The sequence below is a fragment of the Notolepis coatsorum genome (assembly GCF_963971535.1).
Source record: "Notolepis coatsorum genome assembly, chromosome: 17".
In the NCBI taxonomy this organism is placed as follows: Eukaryota; Metazoa; Chordata; class Actinopteri; order Aulopiformes; family Paralepididae; genus Notolepis; species Notolepis coatsorum.
Window position 1 is genome coordinate 78,389,454 of NC_140181.1, and position 21,301 is coordinate 78,410,754.

Consider the following 21,301-nt stretch of genomic DNA (forward strand, 5'->3'; position numbering starts at 1 on the left):
CTCAGGTTTTTCTGAATGTATGATGTACATTTAAAAAAGCTGTGACAATAAAATAATCGGAATCTATTTGGGTCGTTCTGAAAAAGTCTTGAGTGACCTGTTCTGTACCTAATGTGGTACCATCTGTAGAGCGTGGTGTGTGATCTAAATACAACCCAGCGGCCTGGCTGCACCCCTGCAGTGTAACATGGTGTAGAGTCTGTGTGGTACCTGGAGACTAGGTGTCTTCTCCGCTTCACTCACTGCCATGGTCATCGATGTCATAATCACTATTCAAATGCTTCAAAGCTTCAATCACTGTCACAGTAATCGATGTCAACATCACTATGCACATTCTTTGTATTAGTTTGTCTTTGTCTTTTTTTTCTTACCCCTTCAAAGGATTTGCCTACATCAGCATAAGGAATAGCTTATAATTAATCCTGGTTTGCAATCTGATGATCACGTTTGTTTAAGAGGTTAAGAGGGTCAGAGAGAGATTAAGAGGGTGAGGTAGGGACAGAGGGGGGGGGGGGGAGAGAGATGTGTGTGTGTGAGTACTGGTGCTGTGTTCATGAAGAAATAATATTCATATATTTTATTCCTCCCCCACTTTCTCCTTTCCTCTCCCTCTCTCCTCCCATCCTTGTCCTCCTCTCATCCTCTTCCTCTCCTCCCAACCTCTATCTCCTCTCATCCTCTCCTCCAGTGATTTCCTGGTCCTTCCAGGCTACATTGATTTCTCAGCAGATCAGGTGGTAAGTATTCAATTACAGTTACAGCAGCATTACTTGAATTGTGGATTGCGGGACCCAAAAAACATGTGGCAGGAGTTGAAACCAGCAGCTTTTAGCATTTAGCACTCAGATGCTTGGTACCCATTGGTCTATGTTTTGAGCATGTAATACTGGAAGGTCTTTGATTGGCTGAGTCTGATGCCATTCTACACAAACAGGAATTAAAGGAGCACTTTGCCTCTGAGGTGCATTGAGACCAGGAAAACTTAAATTGCCTACTTAAAGTAGGCAATTTCTGAGAAATTAGTGAGCTTATCTGTCCAGCAGAAATAGAGCAAGCTCTGCATCGCTTTTCATGCCAGGCGCTGTGTGCTATGCACCAAATGGTTGAAACCAGGCACTGCTATGCACCAAATAGTTAAACCAGACGCTGTGTGCTATACATCAAAAGGGTTCAAACCAGGTGCTGTGTGCTATGCATCTAAGGGTTCAAACCAGGCACTGTGTGATATGAATCAAATTAGTCAAACCAGGCGCTGTGTGCTATGCATCAAATTAGTTCAAACCAGGCGCTGTGTGCTATGCATCAAATTAGTTCAAACCAGACACATGTGCGCTATGCACCAAAGGAACGACCCATGGGAACACTTGGCAGTCCAAACTCTAAAGAAATCCGATTAGTTGTTAAGATTCAGGCACCCTGAGATTTTGGAGGAGCTGATTTAGTGATTACAGGGCCTGGGACAGTGGTCACTGAGACCAGATACATTTTTCTCAGAGTATTTGATTTATTGGTAGCTGTCGGGATATAAAGAGAATTTCACCAAATATTACCAAAATGATTATAAAAAAAAACTTTATAGGGCTATCTTAACACTTTCTCTGCCAAGGACGCCTAAACTCGTCATTCCCCGCCATGCTCATTCTGCCAATGACGCCGTAACACGTCATTGAGATCAATATTTCAAAAATCTGTGATCGCAATCATATTTCTCCCCCGGAGACTTGAGATCTACTGTTGATCCCCTCTCAACTCTCAACGGTTCAAGAGCGCCATCTGGTGGCCGATCGGCGCCCAACGCTACGAGGAAGCTGCGGTGAGTTTCAGCGTTTTTTTTTTTAACGTGTTCGATACAAACTACTCTAATGATCATATCACCCACACTAGATGAATCATCTAACGTTGGCCACGGAATTATAAACGACCCCCCCCATCCGGTCAACATCAGATGATAAGTAGTAACTTCTAGAAGCACGTCCATTCGAATTTTTTTTTATCTCGCGCCGATCGCTATCAAACTGTATACAATCATCAATATAATGCATTTAGGGCTATAAATCACGTTCTGCAGAAAGCTGCAGAAAACGATAAAAACATACTTATACTTTAGACCGTATTTTAGTATGAATATGTGAATGAAAAAGTATAACGTTGCTACACCCTGAACAATAGATACTTGATGTTGAATGGGCCATAGTAATGTCAATTTAGCAATACAATTTAAAAAGTTATAGCCCTGCAAAGAAGGGGAACTTCTCCATAGACAAATAGAGCTGGCAGAGGATGGTATAATGATGTACATAAGCCTGGCGAAGAAAGTGTTAAATACTTCGAAGCTTCTAAGCTTAGTTCGATGGGCATGGGATTCAAATATGAAAATAAAATTCGAATATATAAAAAAAGAAAAAAATGTTGTCTGCAAAATCAACTCTGCCTCTCTTTGTTAACTACAACAAGCAATGCTGTTTGTTATTTAAGATGAGGTCGGACTCGGCACTGACAGATTTGTGTTCATTTTTAATGGTCCTGACGTCTCCGATACTGGTAGATAAGATCCTTATCTCCCCCGTTAGTGCAATCCATAAACCATAATAATTCTCCACCTCCGTAAGAATTCGACACTTCGACACCGTGAGATACCTTATGAGGAAAAGCGTTGTTTTATTGCTATAAACAGAACCTCATAATCAGATGTTGTCAGATGTTATCAAATTGTATCGTCCTTGAAGAGTCTATTCTAATGATCTTTCGGTGTGTTCGTCTATCGTCCTTTTGTTATTCAGTCCAATAGTGGTCAGGCCGGTTCGTTAGCCAAGACCATCCTCGTGGTAGCCGAAGCTGCTGGTGATGTGGCATTCTCCCCCCCCCCCCCCCCTCTCTCTCAATGAGAGGAGAGAGTGTCTGTGTGATCTCAGTCCTACTCGCTCTTGGTCAGTTTCTCGTCTGCCCTACCCGGAACCACTGTCAGTTTTATAGGATCTTCGTCATAACTATGATAGCCCACCCCTTTCTGGTTGTCATGACAACTGCGTTAACCTTTAACACCATTAAACTTTCATTCAGATGAACCTCTCTCCTTCCTGCTCTGGGCCTACAGTACACTCTAATCTCAGATGTTCCCACAAGGAATGTCAACAAACATTCTCTCGCTGGCAGTGTGCCTCACTACTGAACCACCGTCTCCTGCTTCCACCGTCCGCATGCACTTCGACCTCTCTGACCCGGCACCGTTTTAGCTGTGGTCACTCCCCCCAATCTATACATCACATACATTGAATAAACCCCGTTTTCTCTCATTGTGCTGCTTTTATAAAGCCTCAAATGACGGCCTACAATATTTCATGAAAGCAAAGTGTTTCGTTTGTCTAACATTTTAAAAGGTTTAAACTTTACAGCACTGACAAAGTTGAACAAAGTGCTGTACAAGTCCCACAACATAAAAAAAATAAAGATTATACATATTATTATTATTTTTTATCTCGAAGCTTCGAATTAAAATCGAATCTCGGCCCGAAGCTTCGAATTCCAATTTTTTTTCGACGGTCAGCCCTACAACGTTAAAGCCCAACTTGCAGGTTAAACCCTACTCTGCAATTATGGGTAGTTTACATCATTGGTATCTAATTTAATATTTTTTTTCCCATTTGACGCTGGAAATTTCACTCAGAAATGGTTAAAAAGGTCCACGCACGAATAACATGCACGAGCAAATCTAAAAGCTTATCAGACGCTAGCACGGCAGTGACGTCACTTCAGGAAACCGATGCCTTATGCCCGTCCGGGTCATAGTACTACTCGATATATGGCGCTGGCTAACGTTAGCATTATGTCTACTGTCGTGAACCATTTTAGATCGGGGCATGTAGAGGAGTTTGGGGAACGAGTAAAATCATGTGCAGGTCCTCTTCTCAGACCTGTGTGGCAAAGCACTGCACACGCATCATGCAAGCTACACGTCGCTGCATGTTGATCAATGGTGGCCCACTCGGTGCATCACAGTGGGCTACTATTGTGCTAACAACGTGCCGCGGCGTCCGGCTTGTCGGCCGGCATGAGTGCCCGATTTGGGGTGGTTCTCTCCTCTTTGTGTGCCCCCGTCCTCGCGGGTGTCCTGCCGGGGAGCTTGTGAACGCGACAACAGCGGCGGCCGTAGGGTGTTTGAGCCTGTAGCGTTAGTTAGCTCATAGCTATCGTGTACCACTAGCGTTACGGGCTCGAGCACCCTACGGCTGCCGCCGTTGTCGCGTCCATGGGCTCCCCGGCAGGGTACCCGTGGGGACGGGGGTGTACAGAGAGGAGAGAACCATTTTGGGTCGGGCGTTCATGCCGGCCAGCGAGCCGGACGTCGGGATATGTTGTTAGCACAATAGCTACCAAGCTAAGCTATGTTAGCTTCTAACGGTGTATACACAATATGTACAACGACACAATGATTTACATTATTACAAATATGGTAACGTGGTTGTGGCTTTTACAAATAGTGGTTAGCTTTAGAGATTGATGGCTATGATCACGGAGCAATAGTGTTGTTAGGTGAAACAGATACATTTTCATTCGGCTAGTAGTAGCAAGGCTCTCTGCCTGCAGTGCCTGCCACTAGCTGTGTGTGACTCTCAGAGCCCCCTGGTGCCCTGCACCTGTTGTGACGACATCATTTCGATTACACGTCGTGCACGTTATGAACCATTGATTAAAATATCCACGTGCGTGGTGATTGTGTTGGGCAGACAAAATGTTTGATAAAAACGCTAAAACTGGGTCAATTTCAATAAAAAATGTTTCCTTCTTCATGAAAGTCACTGTTGGCCTAGTCCACATTGTTTATTGAACAAAAATACAACATGCAAGTTGGCCTTTAACACTGAAGTCTTTGGTGATGCTGCAGGGTTCATGACTGATCAGATGTAGGATTTGGGTTGGTGAACAAATGGAGCCCCCTGTCGAGAGACAGAAAGTGCTGACGAGCATCATTGTGTGTGTTCTCCCCCCACCAGGACCTGACCTCAGCCCTCACCAAACAAATCACCATGAAAACTCCCTTCGTCTCTTCTCCCATGGACACCGTCTCAGAATCCAACATGGCTATCGCTATGGCAGTGAGTTAAAACACACACACACACACACACACACACACACACACACACACACACACACACACACACAATATGACCATGGACACTGCCTCAGAGGCCGCCGTTCTGTTAGCTCCGTCGAGACTGTGCTTACTTTTGTTAATTTTTATAGTTTTAAGAGTTTTATTTGTACCAACTGTTGGTGCATTAAATGTGTATGACCGTCAGTCTGCTTTGCACTATATAGTATATTAGTATATTGTATATTGTATGGTAACTCCGTTACTTCTACTCTGCATTGAACATTGTACATATGTATATACTGAACACTTGTGTCTACGTACGTGACTTCTATTTTTTACTTGCTATACTTATTTTATTTTATATTTATCTATTTTTGTCTAGCACAGTCTCTGGAGCGTAACAGAAAGACGCATTTTGTATAAAAGTATTCTGTACTTCTGTATGACAACTAATAAAGAAACTTGAAACTTGAACTTGTAACAATGCTTCTAGGCAATACATTTTATACCGTTGGAAAGCCTGTTTATATAGCAACGTTGGTCAACTCAACTGTAAAGTTGGCATCACTTCCTGTCTACAATAGTGTTGTCACGATACTGGAATTTTGAACTTCGATACGATACCTTGAAAAGTATCGATATTCGATACCATTTTCGATACCACAGGGAAAAAGGTTCAATCTTAAAATGTTAAAAAAAAAAATTATACATTTAGCTTTTGTTGCTGGTTGATTCTCCTCAGCTTCTCTCTGGTACTATAAGAGAAGATAAATATAACACTTTTAAAACCCTTTGTTTATCTTTAGATCACACATTTAAAAATAACTGTTCATCTCACTTCAATAATTTCTATTGCAGAACATCGTATTTTCTCAAGCAGACGGATGTAAACACTGTAATCTGTGTTGCATGTACCTGACAAACTGAACTGTTTGTATTACAGTCATATTCCGACTTAACTGAATGCACATGTGTGTGTGTGTGTGTGGACTACTAACAATGCAACTTCCTTATATAAAATAAAATAATAAAATAAAATAATATTTTTTTTTATTTTTTTTTAAGATTTTATTTTTTTAGTGTTTATCGTTTTTTACTACTGGGCAGTCCAGTAGAGAGAGAGAGAGGAGGAACGGGAGACAGATTGGGGGGAAGACATTCGGCAAATAACGACGGGTCCGGGAATCGAACCCGGGTCGGCCGTGCCGCGACTCAGCGAGTTATGTAGTTCGCCACTGGGGCGCCCTAACTGTTCATCCTTTAAAACGTGATTCTCGTTTAGCTCAGAACGTAGATAATACTTAACCCTTTCACTGCCGCACTACCAAAACAGTTAACTCTTTCACTGCGACAACAAACAGAAGGTTAACCCTTTCACTGCCACACGACAGCCGGTTAACCCTTTGACTGCCACACGGCAGGAGGTTAACCCTTTACTATCACACAACCGACGGCGACCGGGGTTAACCTTCTGTCGTGTGGCAGTCAAAGGGTTAAGTATGTGGAGAATTCTAATAAAATTTAATTAGCCCATGGTGTCAACGGCAGAGCAGGTTGACACACACACACACACACACACAACTAACTAACATTGTGTGTCCTCTCAGCTAACGGGAGGCATCGGCTTCATCCATCACAACTGTACGCCAGAGTTCCAGGCCAACGAAGTCCGCAAGGTCAAGGTGAGACAATCCTCACCGCTCCGTTTCTGTCCGTCCGTCCGTCCGTCCCTCCCCTCCTCCACCTGTCCGTCAATGTTTATTTTCTTCTCTTCGATCTCTCCTCCCATCCGTTCCATCATTCTTTCTCTCTCTTTATCTCTCTCCACCCTCACGTCGCTCTTTCCCTTCAGACCCCTCTGTCCGCTATTCTTCTGTAATCCTTTACTCCCTTTTTTGTTGCTCATTTCATCATTCTGAATGCTCTCTATATATTATCTTTCGTTATTCTGAATGCTCTTTCTCTCTTTTCTCTTTCATCATGCTGAATGCTCTCTTCTCTTTCATCATTCTGAATGCTCTATATATTTCATCATTCTGAATGCTCTATATATTTCATTATTCTGAATGCTCTTTCGTCATCCTGAATGCTCTCTTCTCTTTCATCATTCTGAATGCTCTACATATTATTTCAATATTCTGAATACTTTCTCTCCTTTTATCATTCTGAATGCTCTTTCTCTCCATCTTCTCTTTCATTATTCTGAATGCTCTCTTTAATCATTCTGAATGCTCTCTCTCTATCTTCTAGTTTGTAACAGGTTTCATCCATTATGCATGTCTCCATCTTCCTGTTTCTTTTCATTTCTGGATTCTCTTTCCTTGTCTTTGGTTTTCATGTTGTGTCTTCTCTGTTTGTTTGACAGTCTGTCTCCCTGGGGTTTTCTCCCCGCTGCTGTCAGTGTCTCTGTAGTGAACCTGTCAGTAGGGACGCTTGTCCCCATCAAGTATTTGTATCTGCCGACCCGGAGTATTCGTATTGTCCTAGATAATACAGCTGCACAATGCACACTTCAAGTACATTTAAAGTGATTAAAAAAAAAATCCCCTGTAGGCAAGATACGCTTGGTAATTGAATAGCTCTGCTTAAAGAAAAGACAATAGCCTACATCACAGCAGCTTTCCCATAATGGTTTTAATTTATATTTGAAGAAAAAAGGCTTGCAGGATTTGAGCAGGCTTTAATATAGCTAATACCAATCAATTAAGATATGCTGTGTTCGGCTCCGAATCCGATTGGGACGTTTCTACCTGTTAGAGAAGAAGAAAATTACTCCTGTCTTTCCTTCTCCTTCTTCTGTCACAGTAGGGTCGCCGTGGTGATGTGCAATTTCCCATGACTAATAAACTCATGACATTACCGGTGACACAGGACATTTGACAAAATGGCGCTCGATATGTAAACATATGCAAATACACATATACTGCCATGAAGCAGGGAACACACGAACTGAACACATGTAGAAGGACTGTAATATGATGTAATTATTGTATGAGTACCACTATTAATTATGTACTCATTTTAACTAATGTATTTTTGGTAATGATGATATTTAATGACATCTTTTAAGTAGAAAAGCCTAACCAGGGACAGGGGTTGCAAATTTGCCTTGGCTAGAAATCCTATATGCAATGCATCTGCATTGTGTTATTGTAACTTGCTACAATGTTTTCTTTTGAATTGTGCCTGACAAATAAACAAATAAATACAAATATAAATGTCTTGAATAGTCGTGGTGGAATTTTAAAATGTTATTTCTTATTTCCCAGGCCTGGGGAGGTTTATGGAAAATGATACATGTTCAGAACGTTTTAGAAATGTCATTGACATTTGTTCAAAAACTTTTTTTTCAGCCAGTGAAGTCTGTAGTGTCAGGTTTGGCTGCAGATGGATCTAGTAACCTTTGTAATGGAATAAAAACTATAATAACTGCTTTTCTGATTACAGACCAATTAGTCTCTATAGTCATAGTGGCCACTTGCCTAAACGAGACCTGGGACATTCAAATAATCTCTCCCAAATAAATAATGTAACATTTGAACATTAACGCATAGTGTCGGTGGTCATTGATCATGAAATAGTCACAGATTTCTTCATTTGGGAAAAAGTGTTGTGAACCTTGTGTAACCCGAGAAGCCAATGTTGTGTTGTGCTTGGTCGGTAGTGTTGAGTCTGCAGTAGATTTGAATAGAGCCTGATAGATCCCCTCCCCTCCCCCTCCCCCCTCCCTCCCCGACAGCGCTACGAGCAGGGCTTCATCACTGACCCCGTGGTGATGAGCCCCACTGACCGCGTGCAGGACGTGTTCCAGGCCAAGGCTCGCCACGGCTTCTGCGGCATCCCCATCACAGACAGCGGCCACATGGGAGGCAAGCTGGTCGGCATCATCTCCTCCAGAGACATCGACTTCCTGAAGGAGGACGAGCACGGCCTGCCACTCAGCCAGGTGGGCGGGCTTTAGAAGAGGCTAGTTTTTTCTTAAAGGGACGGTCCACATTTATAAGATGCATTTGTGAGTCGCCCATAGAGATGTATATAGCGTGAGCACTTCTGACAAATTCTGTTCCCCGTGGGCCGATGCTGTTCGAGTCCGATGATCTTCTTCTACATGTGCAGGGGACATTGACTGTTCTCCTGTGTATACCGCCAGCTAGAGGCTCTGATTTATTCTGCAATGAGGTTACTGATACACATCACTCTTACCACTGGCAGTAATGCGGAAAGATTCTGTTTTCCATCCACCAATGAATCTCAAATGAGGAAGAAGCAGTGTTGTCTTCTGGGTAGAAAACTGAATTTGCCTCTCTGTGGCTGTGGGAACACTTTGTACTATGTGTAGATGGGAAGTGCTCACTCTAGCTTTAATATATTTGGCTGTACTGTGTAGATGAGATAGGAAGTGTTCGCTCTAGCTTTGATCTCTTTGGCTGTACTGTGTGTAGATAGGAAGTGTTCACTCTAGCTTTGATCTCTTTGGCTGTACTGTGTGTAGATAGGAAGTGCTCGCTCTAGCTTTGATCTCTTTGGATTTCTCCTTTCAGTCTATCCAAATAGGACTTGCTGCTGCAGTGTCTTAGGTTTCTGAGATATTGAAATCGGAAGAAACAAATTCACACGCAAAGCTAGGAAATGGATCTTGTTAATATCCTCTCCCCATTGTCCCGACCACCTACCAGGTGATGACGATGCTTGAGGATCTAGTGGTTGCCCCAGCTGGAGTGACACTCAAAGAAGCAAATGAGATCCTTCAGAGGAGTAAGAAAGGTGAGGAAGGGAAGGAGGGGTTTCACCTCAAACACGGTTGAGAATGTGGTATTTGTGTGCTGTATTCTTTTTTTCATTATTTCTTTAAATATATATATAAACATACTCATCTCCTTACTCATCTCCTTTCTGTCTCTCTCTCTCTATCTCTATCTCTATCTCTATCTCTATCTATCTATCTACAGGTAAGCTTCCCATCGTGAACGAGGAGGGTTCTCTGGTGTCCATCATCGCTCGCACAGACCTGAAGAAGAACAGGGACTTCCCTCTGGCCTCCAAAGACGCCCGCAAACAGCTGCTGTGTGGCGCGGCCATCGGCACGCACAACGACGACAAATACCGCCTCGACCTGCTGGTGCAGAGTGGCGTGGACGTGGTCGTACTGGTAAGTCCACTGGTTTCATACTGGTTGAAGTTGCTATAGATGAAATCTTTATGTAGAGTACGGTAATCTTTTATTTGATTTTTCTTTTTCTTTTTTTTAAATCTATTATTCATCCACAGAGCTTTTAGAAAGGCATGGAATAAAAGTATTGCTTTTCCCCCCAAAATATTTTTGATTCGTTAATTTATCTTTTTTTAATTTTTTATTTGTCGGTCCAAAATTAACTTTGTTGTTTACATGTTGCACTTGTGTAGTTTCCCTACTTCTCCTTTCCCCACATGAATGCACCTAGTGATGCACGATATTACGGCCGCCGATATAATATCGGCCGATATGGCAGTTTTTTTACACATCGGTATCGGTCCGATATCAAGATAGGGCCGATATTAAATATGTAAGGGATAATGTATAGCTACGAGGTCATTGTCGCAAAATAATTGACCGACAAGGAGTATGTGGTGCGCGGAATGCCTTCCACCCCATCGTCCCGATAATGCTGGAAACTCGCTGGTCCAGTATGGACAGGTCAAACGCCATGTAATAAATATATATATTATTATTATTATTATTTATTTTTATTTTTTACATGTTTTGGTCTTAAATAGTCATTTCTGAAAATAAGTTACAAAAGTAAAAAAGAAAATGCGTTTTCGAAAATAGCTCTATTTGATTATCATAAAGTGTTTTCTATACAGAGATATCGACATCGGTAAATATCGGCCACAATTTTCACATCGAGAAATAAAGGAAATTACCAATCGGAAGCTCTCATTCGCTTTTTTACTTCCTGAAAGTCCGCCATTGCGATATGTGAGAGTTTTCCGAGACAGTAACTTATTCTAGTCTTACCAATAGCAATAGATTTTAGAACACCTGTGTGCGGACCTGTTCTCCCAAACTGGTAAGCAAATGACTGTTTTTACGTTATTTTCATTTTTACGTTACTATTATTATTATTATTATTATATTTTTTTTTAAACATTGATCTTAACTGATCACTGTGACTTTATTGCTTTTATCGTTATATATGCCTATAATTGTGTACAGCACTTTGAGCTACATGACATGTATGAAAGGTGCTTTATAAATACTTACTTACTTACTTACTTACACCTAGATTTATCGATAGCAATAGTAATATAACGTTTGTAACTGAGGGGTACAATTCCCTGACTGTATTGATAAGTATGGTATCATTAAACCACTACCGCTTTATGTACTTTAATTACTGGCCATACAGTACACGATATATGAATATGATGAACACTTCCCACAATGAAATCGGTTCCAGTCAAAGGTATTAATCAAGTATTTAATGGAGCAAAAGGTACATAGGATACTTTACATTATTCTTTGAATGCACTTGTAAGGCAAAGGAGTATGCGTAGGCAAATCAATAACGAATGTCCATTCTCTGGTTACGCAGGAGGTAATTATACAACCTGAATCTTAGGGAATTATATCTATGGTACACTAGTAATATAGCGGAGGATACTGGAAAGGGTTCCCACTGGTTGTAAGCCAGCAAGGGGGTAGAAGATCTGTCGGTAGTAGGACGTCTGGTCAACGATGACTAGGGAGACTTCAGGTACAGAAGCCGGTGCAGTAGTCTCTTGATCCACAGACGAATACAGCTTGGTTCTCTGGTAGACTGTAGCTCTACAGTGAAGAAAGCTAGGCGGCCTCAGGCTCTCTGAGCGCCGACTCGACTTGACTCCTCTCGGGGTAAATCCAACACGTGCAGGCGTCGGCGATTATCCGCTCCATAAATCATAGGACCAAAGCAAATATATTCCAGCCGCAAAGGCTATGTAGTCGTCGGGTAGATTAATCCAGTGTACATGTCCACACGGTTCTCGCCTAGGTCTCCTCGGGTGAAGGCGCCATGCGGTCGGCCCAGCCTGGATAAGAACTCTAGCTAATACGAGAAAGCGTTGGAGATGCTGGTCACTATAGAATTCTAACCGCACGATACACTATACACAAATAGACTATTAAAGACTCAATAGAAATATGTCGCACTCGACGGTATAGCGCCAAACTCTGACAATTCAGTTATTAATTCGCACGCGGTCCCGATGCTCTATTCTGAGGCCAAACAGGCCATACTTCACTGCACGTTGTATCGTGGGTGAGGCTTCAACTTATCGGTAACATGCTAAGTGCACGAAGGGTACGGAGGTAAGGGGCTAAGGGTCTTCTACATTCACCTGCGCCGTATTTATACGCACGGTGCACAAATAGTGCCACTCTCATTTCTGTCGCCGTATCCCTGGGCAGGGCCGGGCAAGTACAGACATGTCGTGTCGGTGACTTTGAACTTGGCTCCGGGGGCTGGTCCCCTGGCGCCTGGTCCGTTGTCCAATAGGAGAATGAACTATTATGGGCTGGACTAAAGGGATATTCCGTGTATATGTACAAGGAATATACAAGGGATATCAAACGATATACAAATACTATTCAATATATATCAATAAATAAATATATATATTCGGTTTAATCTGATCCTTCGTAACAGCCGCCCCCTAATTAGTCCCACCTAATTAGCTAAGCAGAGACAGATTAACCGCACTGTCCTCTACTCAATGTCTGTTGTGAGGGTCAGTCAGTTCACAAAGTCATGGGGTCATGGTCGTCATCGATAGTATCGGGGAGCCTTGGCAGTTCTATTAGCCTCGCCACGGGTCGGGTGTAGGTCCGCCCTTGGACGAGCACTTCAGCTGCTCGGACCTTTCCGTCGGCACCGGTGATCACTTTGCTTACGCGGCCAGCCGGCCACATAGCTCGGGGTAGTGACTGGTCGATAATCATGACGACTATTCCTTCTGTCAAATTGTCTCTCTCTTTTACCCATTTCTGTCGGGTCTGTAGAGACGGTAGGTAGTGGAGTAGGAAGCTGTTCCAAAACTTGTCAGCCAATACTTGACTGTACCTCCACATTCTTCGGCCGTTCGCTTCTTCAGGCCTGTACATTGTCTGGGGTAGCGCGGGGTCCAGCCGCCCCATCAAGAGTGTGTTGGGGGTGACTGGGTCGACATCTGCTACATCACTTGAGACGTAACCGAGGGGCTTTGAGTTCAATACTCCCTCGATCTCCGTGAGGACTGTCATTAGGACTTCTTCCGCCACGGTCTGGGCCCCAAGCACGGCGTACAGGGCTGTCTTTATTGAACGTACTTCTCGTTCCCAAGTTCCACCGAAGTGAGGTGCGTTCGGGGGATTAAACTGGAAGTCAATCTGGGATGGAGCGAGGTGGGTCTTAAGTTCTGGGCCCATAGCTTGGAAGCTCTCTCTCAGCTCTCTTTCTCCGCCTTTGAAGTTTGTCCCGTGATCAGACAACAATATAGACGGTTTGCCTTTCCGCAATGTGAATCTTCGGAAGGCCATAAGGAATGAGTCTGTGCTCATGGTTGGAAGGAGTTCTATATGTATCGCTCGGGTGGTCATGCATTTGAATACAATACCCCACCGCTTCTCGGTTCCTCTTCCTTTCTTTATATACAGCGGGCCGAAACAGTCCATACCGGTGGAGTGAAAAGGCTTGTCGCCGAGTCGGAGGCGACAGGGAGGTAGGTCAGCCATCCGGGGTATACTGGGCTGCGCTCGCCACTTACGACAGTCTAGACAGGTTCGCTGGAAGCGCCGCACTGCTTCTCTCCCTTGCAGTATCCAATAACGACGTCTGATCTCCGCGAAGACTCTCTCTGCCCCTGCGTGGTGCACATCCTCGTCGTATTTCTTTATGATCAGCTCTGTGACCTTGTGTCGGCTGTTCAAGACTATCGGGTACTTGACGTCATCCGGTAAGTCTGGGGCTCTCCGCAGACGACCACCCACTCTGATGAGACTATGGGCGTCGCTCTCGGGTGCTAGGTGGAGCAGTCTGCTGTCTGATGGGACGGGCTTTGCTCCCTGTAGACAGTCTAGCTCATCGGGGAACGAGTCTCTCTGGGCTCGTTGTAGTAGAAGAAGTTCTGCTTCTTCGTAGTCAGCTGCTGAAATGTCAGTAGTGGGCTGAACCTCTGGGTGGTGCCACAGAAATGTCTTTAGCTGCGCACTCTCTAGGGTGAGGCAATCGTCTATGTCGGGGTCTGTGGAGACGAGTGTGTTCAATCCACAGAACACAGATTTCTTGTTTTCGGCCTCCTCTTTACTCGCCTCCCGTGGGGTGGGTGTAGGCCACTCTTCTTCCGGGAGCTTGAGAAACTCTGGTCCGTCACTGTATGGGTTGTGACAGGTGAGGTCATCCAGGGACATTCCCCGGGTGATGACGTCAGCTGGGTTGTGTTTTGTGTCCACATACCTCCAGCTTGCTACTTCTGTTAACTCTTGAATCTCTGTGACTCTGACCCCCACGAAGACCTTGTATCTGCACGAATCAGACCGGATCCATGCGAGTACTGTCGTGGAGTCTGACCACAAGATTGTTCTTTGCACCGGAATGGTGAGTTCACGTTGGATTAACGTGGCGAGGTGCGCTCCTGCTAGGGCTGCGCAGAGCTCTAGACGCGGGATAGATTGTTGCTTTCGTGGGGCTATTCTTGAGCGAGCCAGGATGAAAGCAGTATGTATTTCTCCTCCCTCCTCTCGGGCACGCAAGTAGGCCACCGAGCCGTAGGCTACTTCGGAGGCGTCGCTGAAGACGTGCAGGTCCATCTGGCACGTCTCCGGCCTCACTGTGGGTGGGAAGTAGCTGCGGCGTATGTTAACACCTGGGAGTGAGCTGAGTTCCGTCTCCCACTCTCTCCATGTGGATGCAAGGTGTTCGGGTATGGGGTCGTCCCAGCCCTGGTCCTTGTCCCATAATGCTCTTACAATCATCTTTGCCCTGGTGGTGTAAGGTAGAATACATCCCAACGGGTCATATTGTCTGGCGAGTGTTCTGTATACACTCCGTCTGGTGGTCGGTAGTGCAGTCGACCTTCCCTGCTCCTTGGTCAGGGGTGTGTGTTTATAATGGAGCGAGTCTGTTTTGAAGCGCCAGACTAGTCCTAATGTCATTTCTTGGGCTTCTCCTGGGATGGTCGCCATCCAGGTCTCGCTGCTTGCTGCCTTGTCCTCGGGGGAGAGGCTGCGCAATACTTGCGGGTCGCTGCTGGCCCACTGCCTGAGATCAAAGCCGCCTTTGATCAGGGAGGCGCGGAGCTTGAGTAGAAGGGCCTCGGCTTCTTCTGGCGTCGAGACGCTTTGCAGACAGTTGTCCACGTAGAAACTATTTTCTACACTTTTTCGGACCTCTTCATCAGCTGCTGGGTCCTCTGCGACGTGTTTTTGCAGTGCAAACGTAGCACAGCATGGGCTGCATGTGGTTCCGAAAGGGAGGACTTCCCATTGATAGATGGCTGGTTGCTCATCCCCGATCCTCTCTCTCCATAGGAACCGCAGCAGGGGCTTGTCCTCCTCCACTAGTCTCACCTGCAGGAACATCCCTTTGATGTCGCCGCTGATGGCCACCTTGTCCTGGCGGAAACGTAGTAACACGCCTAGTAGGGAGGGGCCGAGTGTTGGGCCGGGCAAGAGCTCTTTATTCAGATTTTGTGATCCGATCTGGTAGCTGCAGTTGAACACAATACGATCCTTGCCGTTGTGGTGGACTTTATGGTGCGGCACGTACCATGATTCGATCGTCTGATCGGCCTCTTTAATGTCAATTTTCTTTATGTGTCCCGCTGTGATTAGCTTGTTAATCTCAGCGCGGTACACAGTCTCTTGAGCGGGGTCTCTGGCTAGGCGCCGCTCTGTGTTCAATAGATACCGCTCCGTCGCTTCTTTTTTTTTTTTTTTTTATTTTATTTTTTTATTCTTTTTTAAACAAACATATAAACAAACATGACAACACACGATAAGATATACAAGCATTAATTGTCAGGGCACATCCAATGGGATCACCTTTTGGTTAGTTGTTTTATATAAGATATACCCATAATACCTGTTATCTAAAAAAAAAACCTACATACATATGCTCAGCTCGAACCCCCCCCTCCCGGACCCCACCTTGAGAAGTACCTCCACTATCCCTCGCACCTAACCAGACACTACCATTATAAGCTAGCTTTTATTCTCTCCACCACTTCTAACCACATTGACATTTTGGATTCATTGAGACCCAGAATTCTTGCTGTAGATATTTCATGGTAAATTACATCGAGATATGTCAGAAACCAAACTTTACGGCACATTTTTTCCGGTTGAAACCAGCGTGATGCGATCAGCTTTTTGGCTACTGTGATACCCGATAAAACCAATCTCTTTAGCTGTGGATTCACTGCAAACTCAAAAACATCATTCAACAGCAATACCGAGGGGTGTACAGGTATATTCCAAGATACGAGTTTTGATATTTGTTGGGTCACATCTTTCCAGAATGCCTTAACTGGTGAGCAGTCCCAATACATGTGCATAAATGTCCCTTCGTCCCCATTTGTACATTGGGTGCATTTGGAATCTTGTTTGAGCCCCATTCGGCACAGTCTTATAGGAGTCAAGTATGTCCTGTGAATATAGTTAAGATTGATTTGTTGATGATCCGGGTTCCTTGATGTAAGTCGGACATTTGCCCAGGCTCCTTGCCAATCAAAGTCATTTTCCAGGTCTGGTATATCCCTCCTCCAGACAGAGTCAAGTTGGAGGGTTTCATACGAGGACGTTAGTAATTGATGATAAAATTCTGAAACAAAACCTCTCGATGTCTCTCTTGAGTAGAAGAATTTGTGGTATCTGTGGTGTTCAATTGGTCTGTCTAATGGAACACCGTGAGACTTCAAACATAGCTCTAACTGTTTGTGAAAAAGCCATGTGGACTTGGTGAGATTAAATTTTTTGCGTATTTCTTTATCACTACAAAAACCCTGTTTGTTAAAAATATCCCCTAATGAGTGTATGCCTTGCTCTTCCCATATAGGGAATCTTATAGGTCGTTTTCCAATTAAGAGAGCATTGTTATTGAATAAGGGAGTATGATTGTGCCATTCTTGTGGGTTAGGATTTTTTTTTTGTGATTCACGCCATATCCGGATCGCATGAGTAATTATGGGGCCAAATTTTCGTTCACAGTGCTTGATTGGTAGTTTAGTGTATGCTATGTCCTTCAGTCTATGTGGGGCTACTATGTTTTCTTCTATTTTTCTCCAAGATGCTAATGCTTGGGAGTCAAACCATGTTGTCAATGGACTTAATGAGTACGCCTTAAAATATAGGAAAAAATCTGGAAATGCCATGCCACCATCTGCTTTATTTCTCTGTGCGGTGGATCTTTTTATACGTGGTGGTTTGTTATTCCAAATAAATTTGTATGTGGAGGAGTGTAATCTTTTCCAGTAACCCTCTGGAGGGGGTAACGGTAGCATTGAACAGAAGAAGTTGATTTTAGGTAGTACATCCATCTTAACTATTGATATCCGTGCTTGTACTGTGTTCTTAAGTTTTGCCCATCTATCAAGGTCGTCTTTGATTTTGTTTTGGATTTTTGTGTAGTTGTGCTTCACCGTTTGTCTTATGGTAGGGAATATTTCCACTCCCAAGCATCTGAAATGTTTTACCATCGGTATCTGTCCTGGGAGGGTTGTATCTTTTTTTGCAGGGGTGTTAAGTGGAAGGAAAGCCGACTTCGGCCAATTTATCTTAAATCCCGATAAATCACCAAAGTCCTCAATCAACTTGAGCAGATGAGGCAATGTGGTGTTGGGGTTTTTCATGAACAATATTACATCGTCCGCATATAAACAAATTTTTTGTTGTGTGCCCTTGATTACGATAGGTTCTATGGATTGGGATTGTCTTATATATTGTGCTAACGGCTCTAATGATAGATTGAACAGACCGGGACTAAGAGGACAACCCTGTCTGGCAGAGCGTGATACCGGAAATATTTCAGAGATGATTGTGCCTGTTATAATCATGGCCGATGGGTCTTTGTATAATACTTTAATCATATCGATGAATCCTTTTCCTAACCCCATCCTTTCTAGCACTGCCCACAGATACGACCATTCCAGCCTGTCAAAGGCCTTCATAGCATCCAGGGACAGCATCGCCTTAGGTATGGTGTCCTCTTTGTCGGCATCAAGTACGTGCAGTATACGTCTTATGTTCTCAGTGATCAGGCGGCCTCCTATGAAGCCAGTTTGGTCCGGGTGAACTAAAGACGTCATATGCTTTTGTAATCTGATGGCTAATACCTTAGAGTACAGTTTGATATCTGTTCCGAGGAGGCTTACAGGTCTATAACTACCGCACTCGTTGGGGTCTTTGTCTTTTTTAAGGAGGACTGTTATGAGTGCAATATTGTCGGTTTTATGGAAGTTCCCCTCCTTGACTGAGTATAAGATCATATTTAGTAATAAGGGGCCAATTATGTCCCAACAAGAAAGGTACATTTCTGATGGGAAACCGTCTCTTCCTGGAGCCTTACCACTTTTCATTGCGGTTATGGCCATCTTGAGTTCCTCTAGTGTGATCGGTATTTCTAACTGTTTAGCGTCATCCTCTGAAAGTTTAGGGAGAATAATTTGATTAAGAAATGTGTCCATTTTGTTTTGATCGAAGGTCATTTCTGATTTATATAAATCGGAGTAGAATACTTTGAATGTATCGTTTATTTTTACCGGATCTGTTACAAGTACTTGTTGTGCTCTAATGGTAGTTATATCTGCAAATGTTGCATTAATTCTTAATCGCATGGCTAATAGGTGGCTGGGTTTGGAACCATGGGAGTACTGCTGTTGTCTTGTGCTGCGTATTTGTATTTCCGATTGTTGTCTGTATATGTCATTGATCTCTATTTTTAGTACGTTAACTTGATTTTCTAGTCGAGTTGAGTTGTTGTATTTCAGAGAATTAAATAACGTTGAGTAAAGCGTTTCCAGCTCATCCAGTTTTGTGTTTTGATTCTTGCGCATTTTTGAGGAAAAGCTATCCGTGAAGTCTTTGATCATTCCCTTTACCGACATCCATATTATTCTGGGGTCTTGCACCGAGTTTGCATTCTCCCGTTGGAATACTATAAGAGCTTCTTTGAGTTGTGTAATGAATTCCTTGTTGTTAAGCAGCAATGAGTTAAATCGCCATCTTGGGGCTCGGGAGGATAGTATACCAAATGTACCTTTAAGGAGTAAATAACAGTGATCTTATAGTGCGTTGGGTATCATTTCCACTTCATAATTATCAAATAGTCTCTGTGATGCAAAGACATAATCTATTCTGGATAGTGTCTTATGTCTCGCAGATCGACAAGAGTACTTTCGGGTCGTGGGATTAAGTAACCGCCATAAGTCCTTTACACCTGTAATCTTTGACCAATCCTTTAATGCCTTTGATGAATTCTTTTGTTCGCTGGAAAAGGCGAGGTAAGATTTGTCTATCCTTGGGTTCCAGATGGCATTAAAATCCGCTCCTATTATAAATGAGTAATCGGGAATGTCTAACATTGCATTGGTTAGTGTAGTGAAGAAATCTTCTTCGTACAAATTTGGGGCGTATACCGCTATCAACGCTATTTTCCTGTTCTTATGTTCAATCTTAGCTATAGTTATCCGACCTTCTACATCAGACCATACTCCCTTTAGTACAATATTCAACTTACGTTTAACGACTATTGCTACACCCCGAGTTCTCGTACCAATAGAGGAGTGACTGATATTATGGTATATGTTGTCCGCTAATTTACCTATGTCTTTCCCTAGAATGTGTGTTTCGCTTAGCAGAGCAATGTCCACATGTTCTTTTTTCATCAGTGTGAGCACGCTTTTGCGTTTAAGTTGGTTATTTATTCCCCCGGTGTTCCATATCATTATATTCAAACTAGCCATAGTCTATACATGTTGCATTGTAATTTTTGGTAATGCTTCTAGAGTGCGAGGCAATACTAGATATACATCCCACTAGTGAGGTCCCGTTGAGAGCCGAGCTTAAAAACATACATATATACAAATAAAAATCCCCTACCCTTCCCTCCCACCGAGAGTCGTACAGGATTGTGTTCCATGAACACAACCTTTGCGTATGACTCTCTCCCTTGCACCACCGGATATCCCAGAATGATCCAATTATCCTTAACATTCCTATGTATACCATAGGATCTAACACTCTAAATTCTACCATAAGTAGAATGTCGACTGTGGCTTGGCCACTTACCCGTAAAAAATAAATAAATAAAAATTTAAATGAGATAAACTAAAAATAAAGACCAAAAATAAGCTTCAATTGTCATGCCTTAATCACTTACATTTTATATGAACTTGTAATTTATAGTAATTTATAGTAACCCATGAATAATATGAAGGTATTGAACTGAAGAGAGAGCCTCAATAAATCAGAGAGAGCGGATGAAAAAAAAAAAAAAAAAAGTAAAAGGAAGAGAACATTAACTTAGATCTTAAAAGAGCATTGCTATGCTTAAACATCTAAAGTATTAATTGGAGAAGTAGTGAAATTATTTCCCATTAATAAAAAAACAATTTTTAAATACGTATATGCAGCATTTCCCCCGACCGGGGTGGGCGATGATCCGTCGCTTCTTTTGGGGCGTGGAAGGTGGGCATACCCTCTCGCCTCAAGAGTGGAGTTGCGTATCTCATCACTCCGTTGACTTTGACTCTCTTTGTCCCTTGCTCGAGGAGTGCTATGGCGTAAATGTCTTCCTTGGAACGAATGTCTTTCTTTTCGTTCTTAAAGGGCATTGTCTCTAGTGTCCATAGCCTCTCGACGTGCTGTAGGAGGGTGGTGTCTTCTTCTGTCACTCTGGAGTGGAAGCAGCTAGTGGCTGCTGTTCGGTTAAGAGACTTAGCGAGGGGGCCTTGTAATGTCCATCCTAGGCGGGTCTCGACTGCTGCAGGACAGCCTCTGGGCCCTGTGTGGACCCGGTCTATCGGGACTATGAGGTCTGCATGGTCGGAGCCTATCGGCAGGGTCGGGGTGGCACCGTCTATGAGCGGGATAGGTAGTTGACGCAGGTGCACATATTTATCCATCAGCTTGGCGATGGGGTAGGTGTACTGCGACAGGCCTATTTCTTGGCTGGTGAAAGCATTAGTAATCCTATACCGTCTCTCTGGCTGCCCGCT

At 43.5% G+C, this 21,301-nt stretch overlaps 1 protein-coding gene across 1 annotated transcript in view; it reads left to right on the forward strand.

Moving 5' to 3' along the window:
* The window catches only part of impdh2 (IMP (inosine 5'-monophosphate) dehydrogenase 2), a 67,969-nt gene that overhangs the window by 15,447 nt on the left and 31,221 nt on the right, over positions 1 to 21,301 (forward strand). The window contains exons 2-7 of the mRNA XM_084332717.1: positions 689 to 737; positions 4,992 to 5,093; positions 6,700 to 6,774; positions 8,832 to 9,038; positions 9,769 to 9,856; positions 10,042 to 10,241. Of these exons, the coding sequence (XP_084188843.1) occupies positions 689 to 737; positions 4,992 to 5,093; positions 6,700 to 6,774; positions 8,832 to 9,038; positions 9,769 to 9,856; positions 10,042 to 10,241 (721 nt within the window). The remainder of the gene's footprint in view (positions 1 to 688; positions 738 to 4,991; positions 5,094 to 6,699; positions 6,775 to 8,831; positions 9,039 to 9,768; positions 9,857 to 10,041; positions 10,242 to 21,301) is intronic.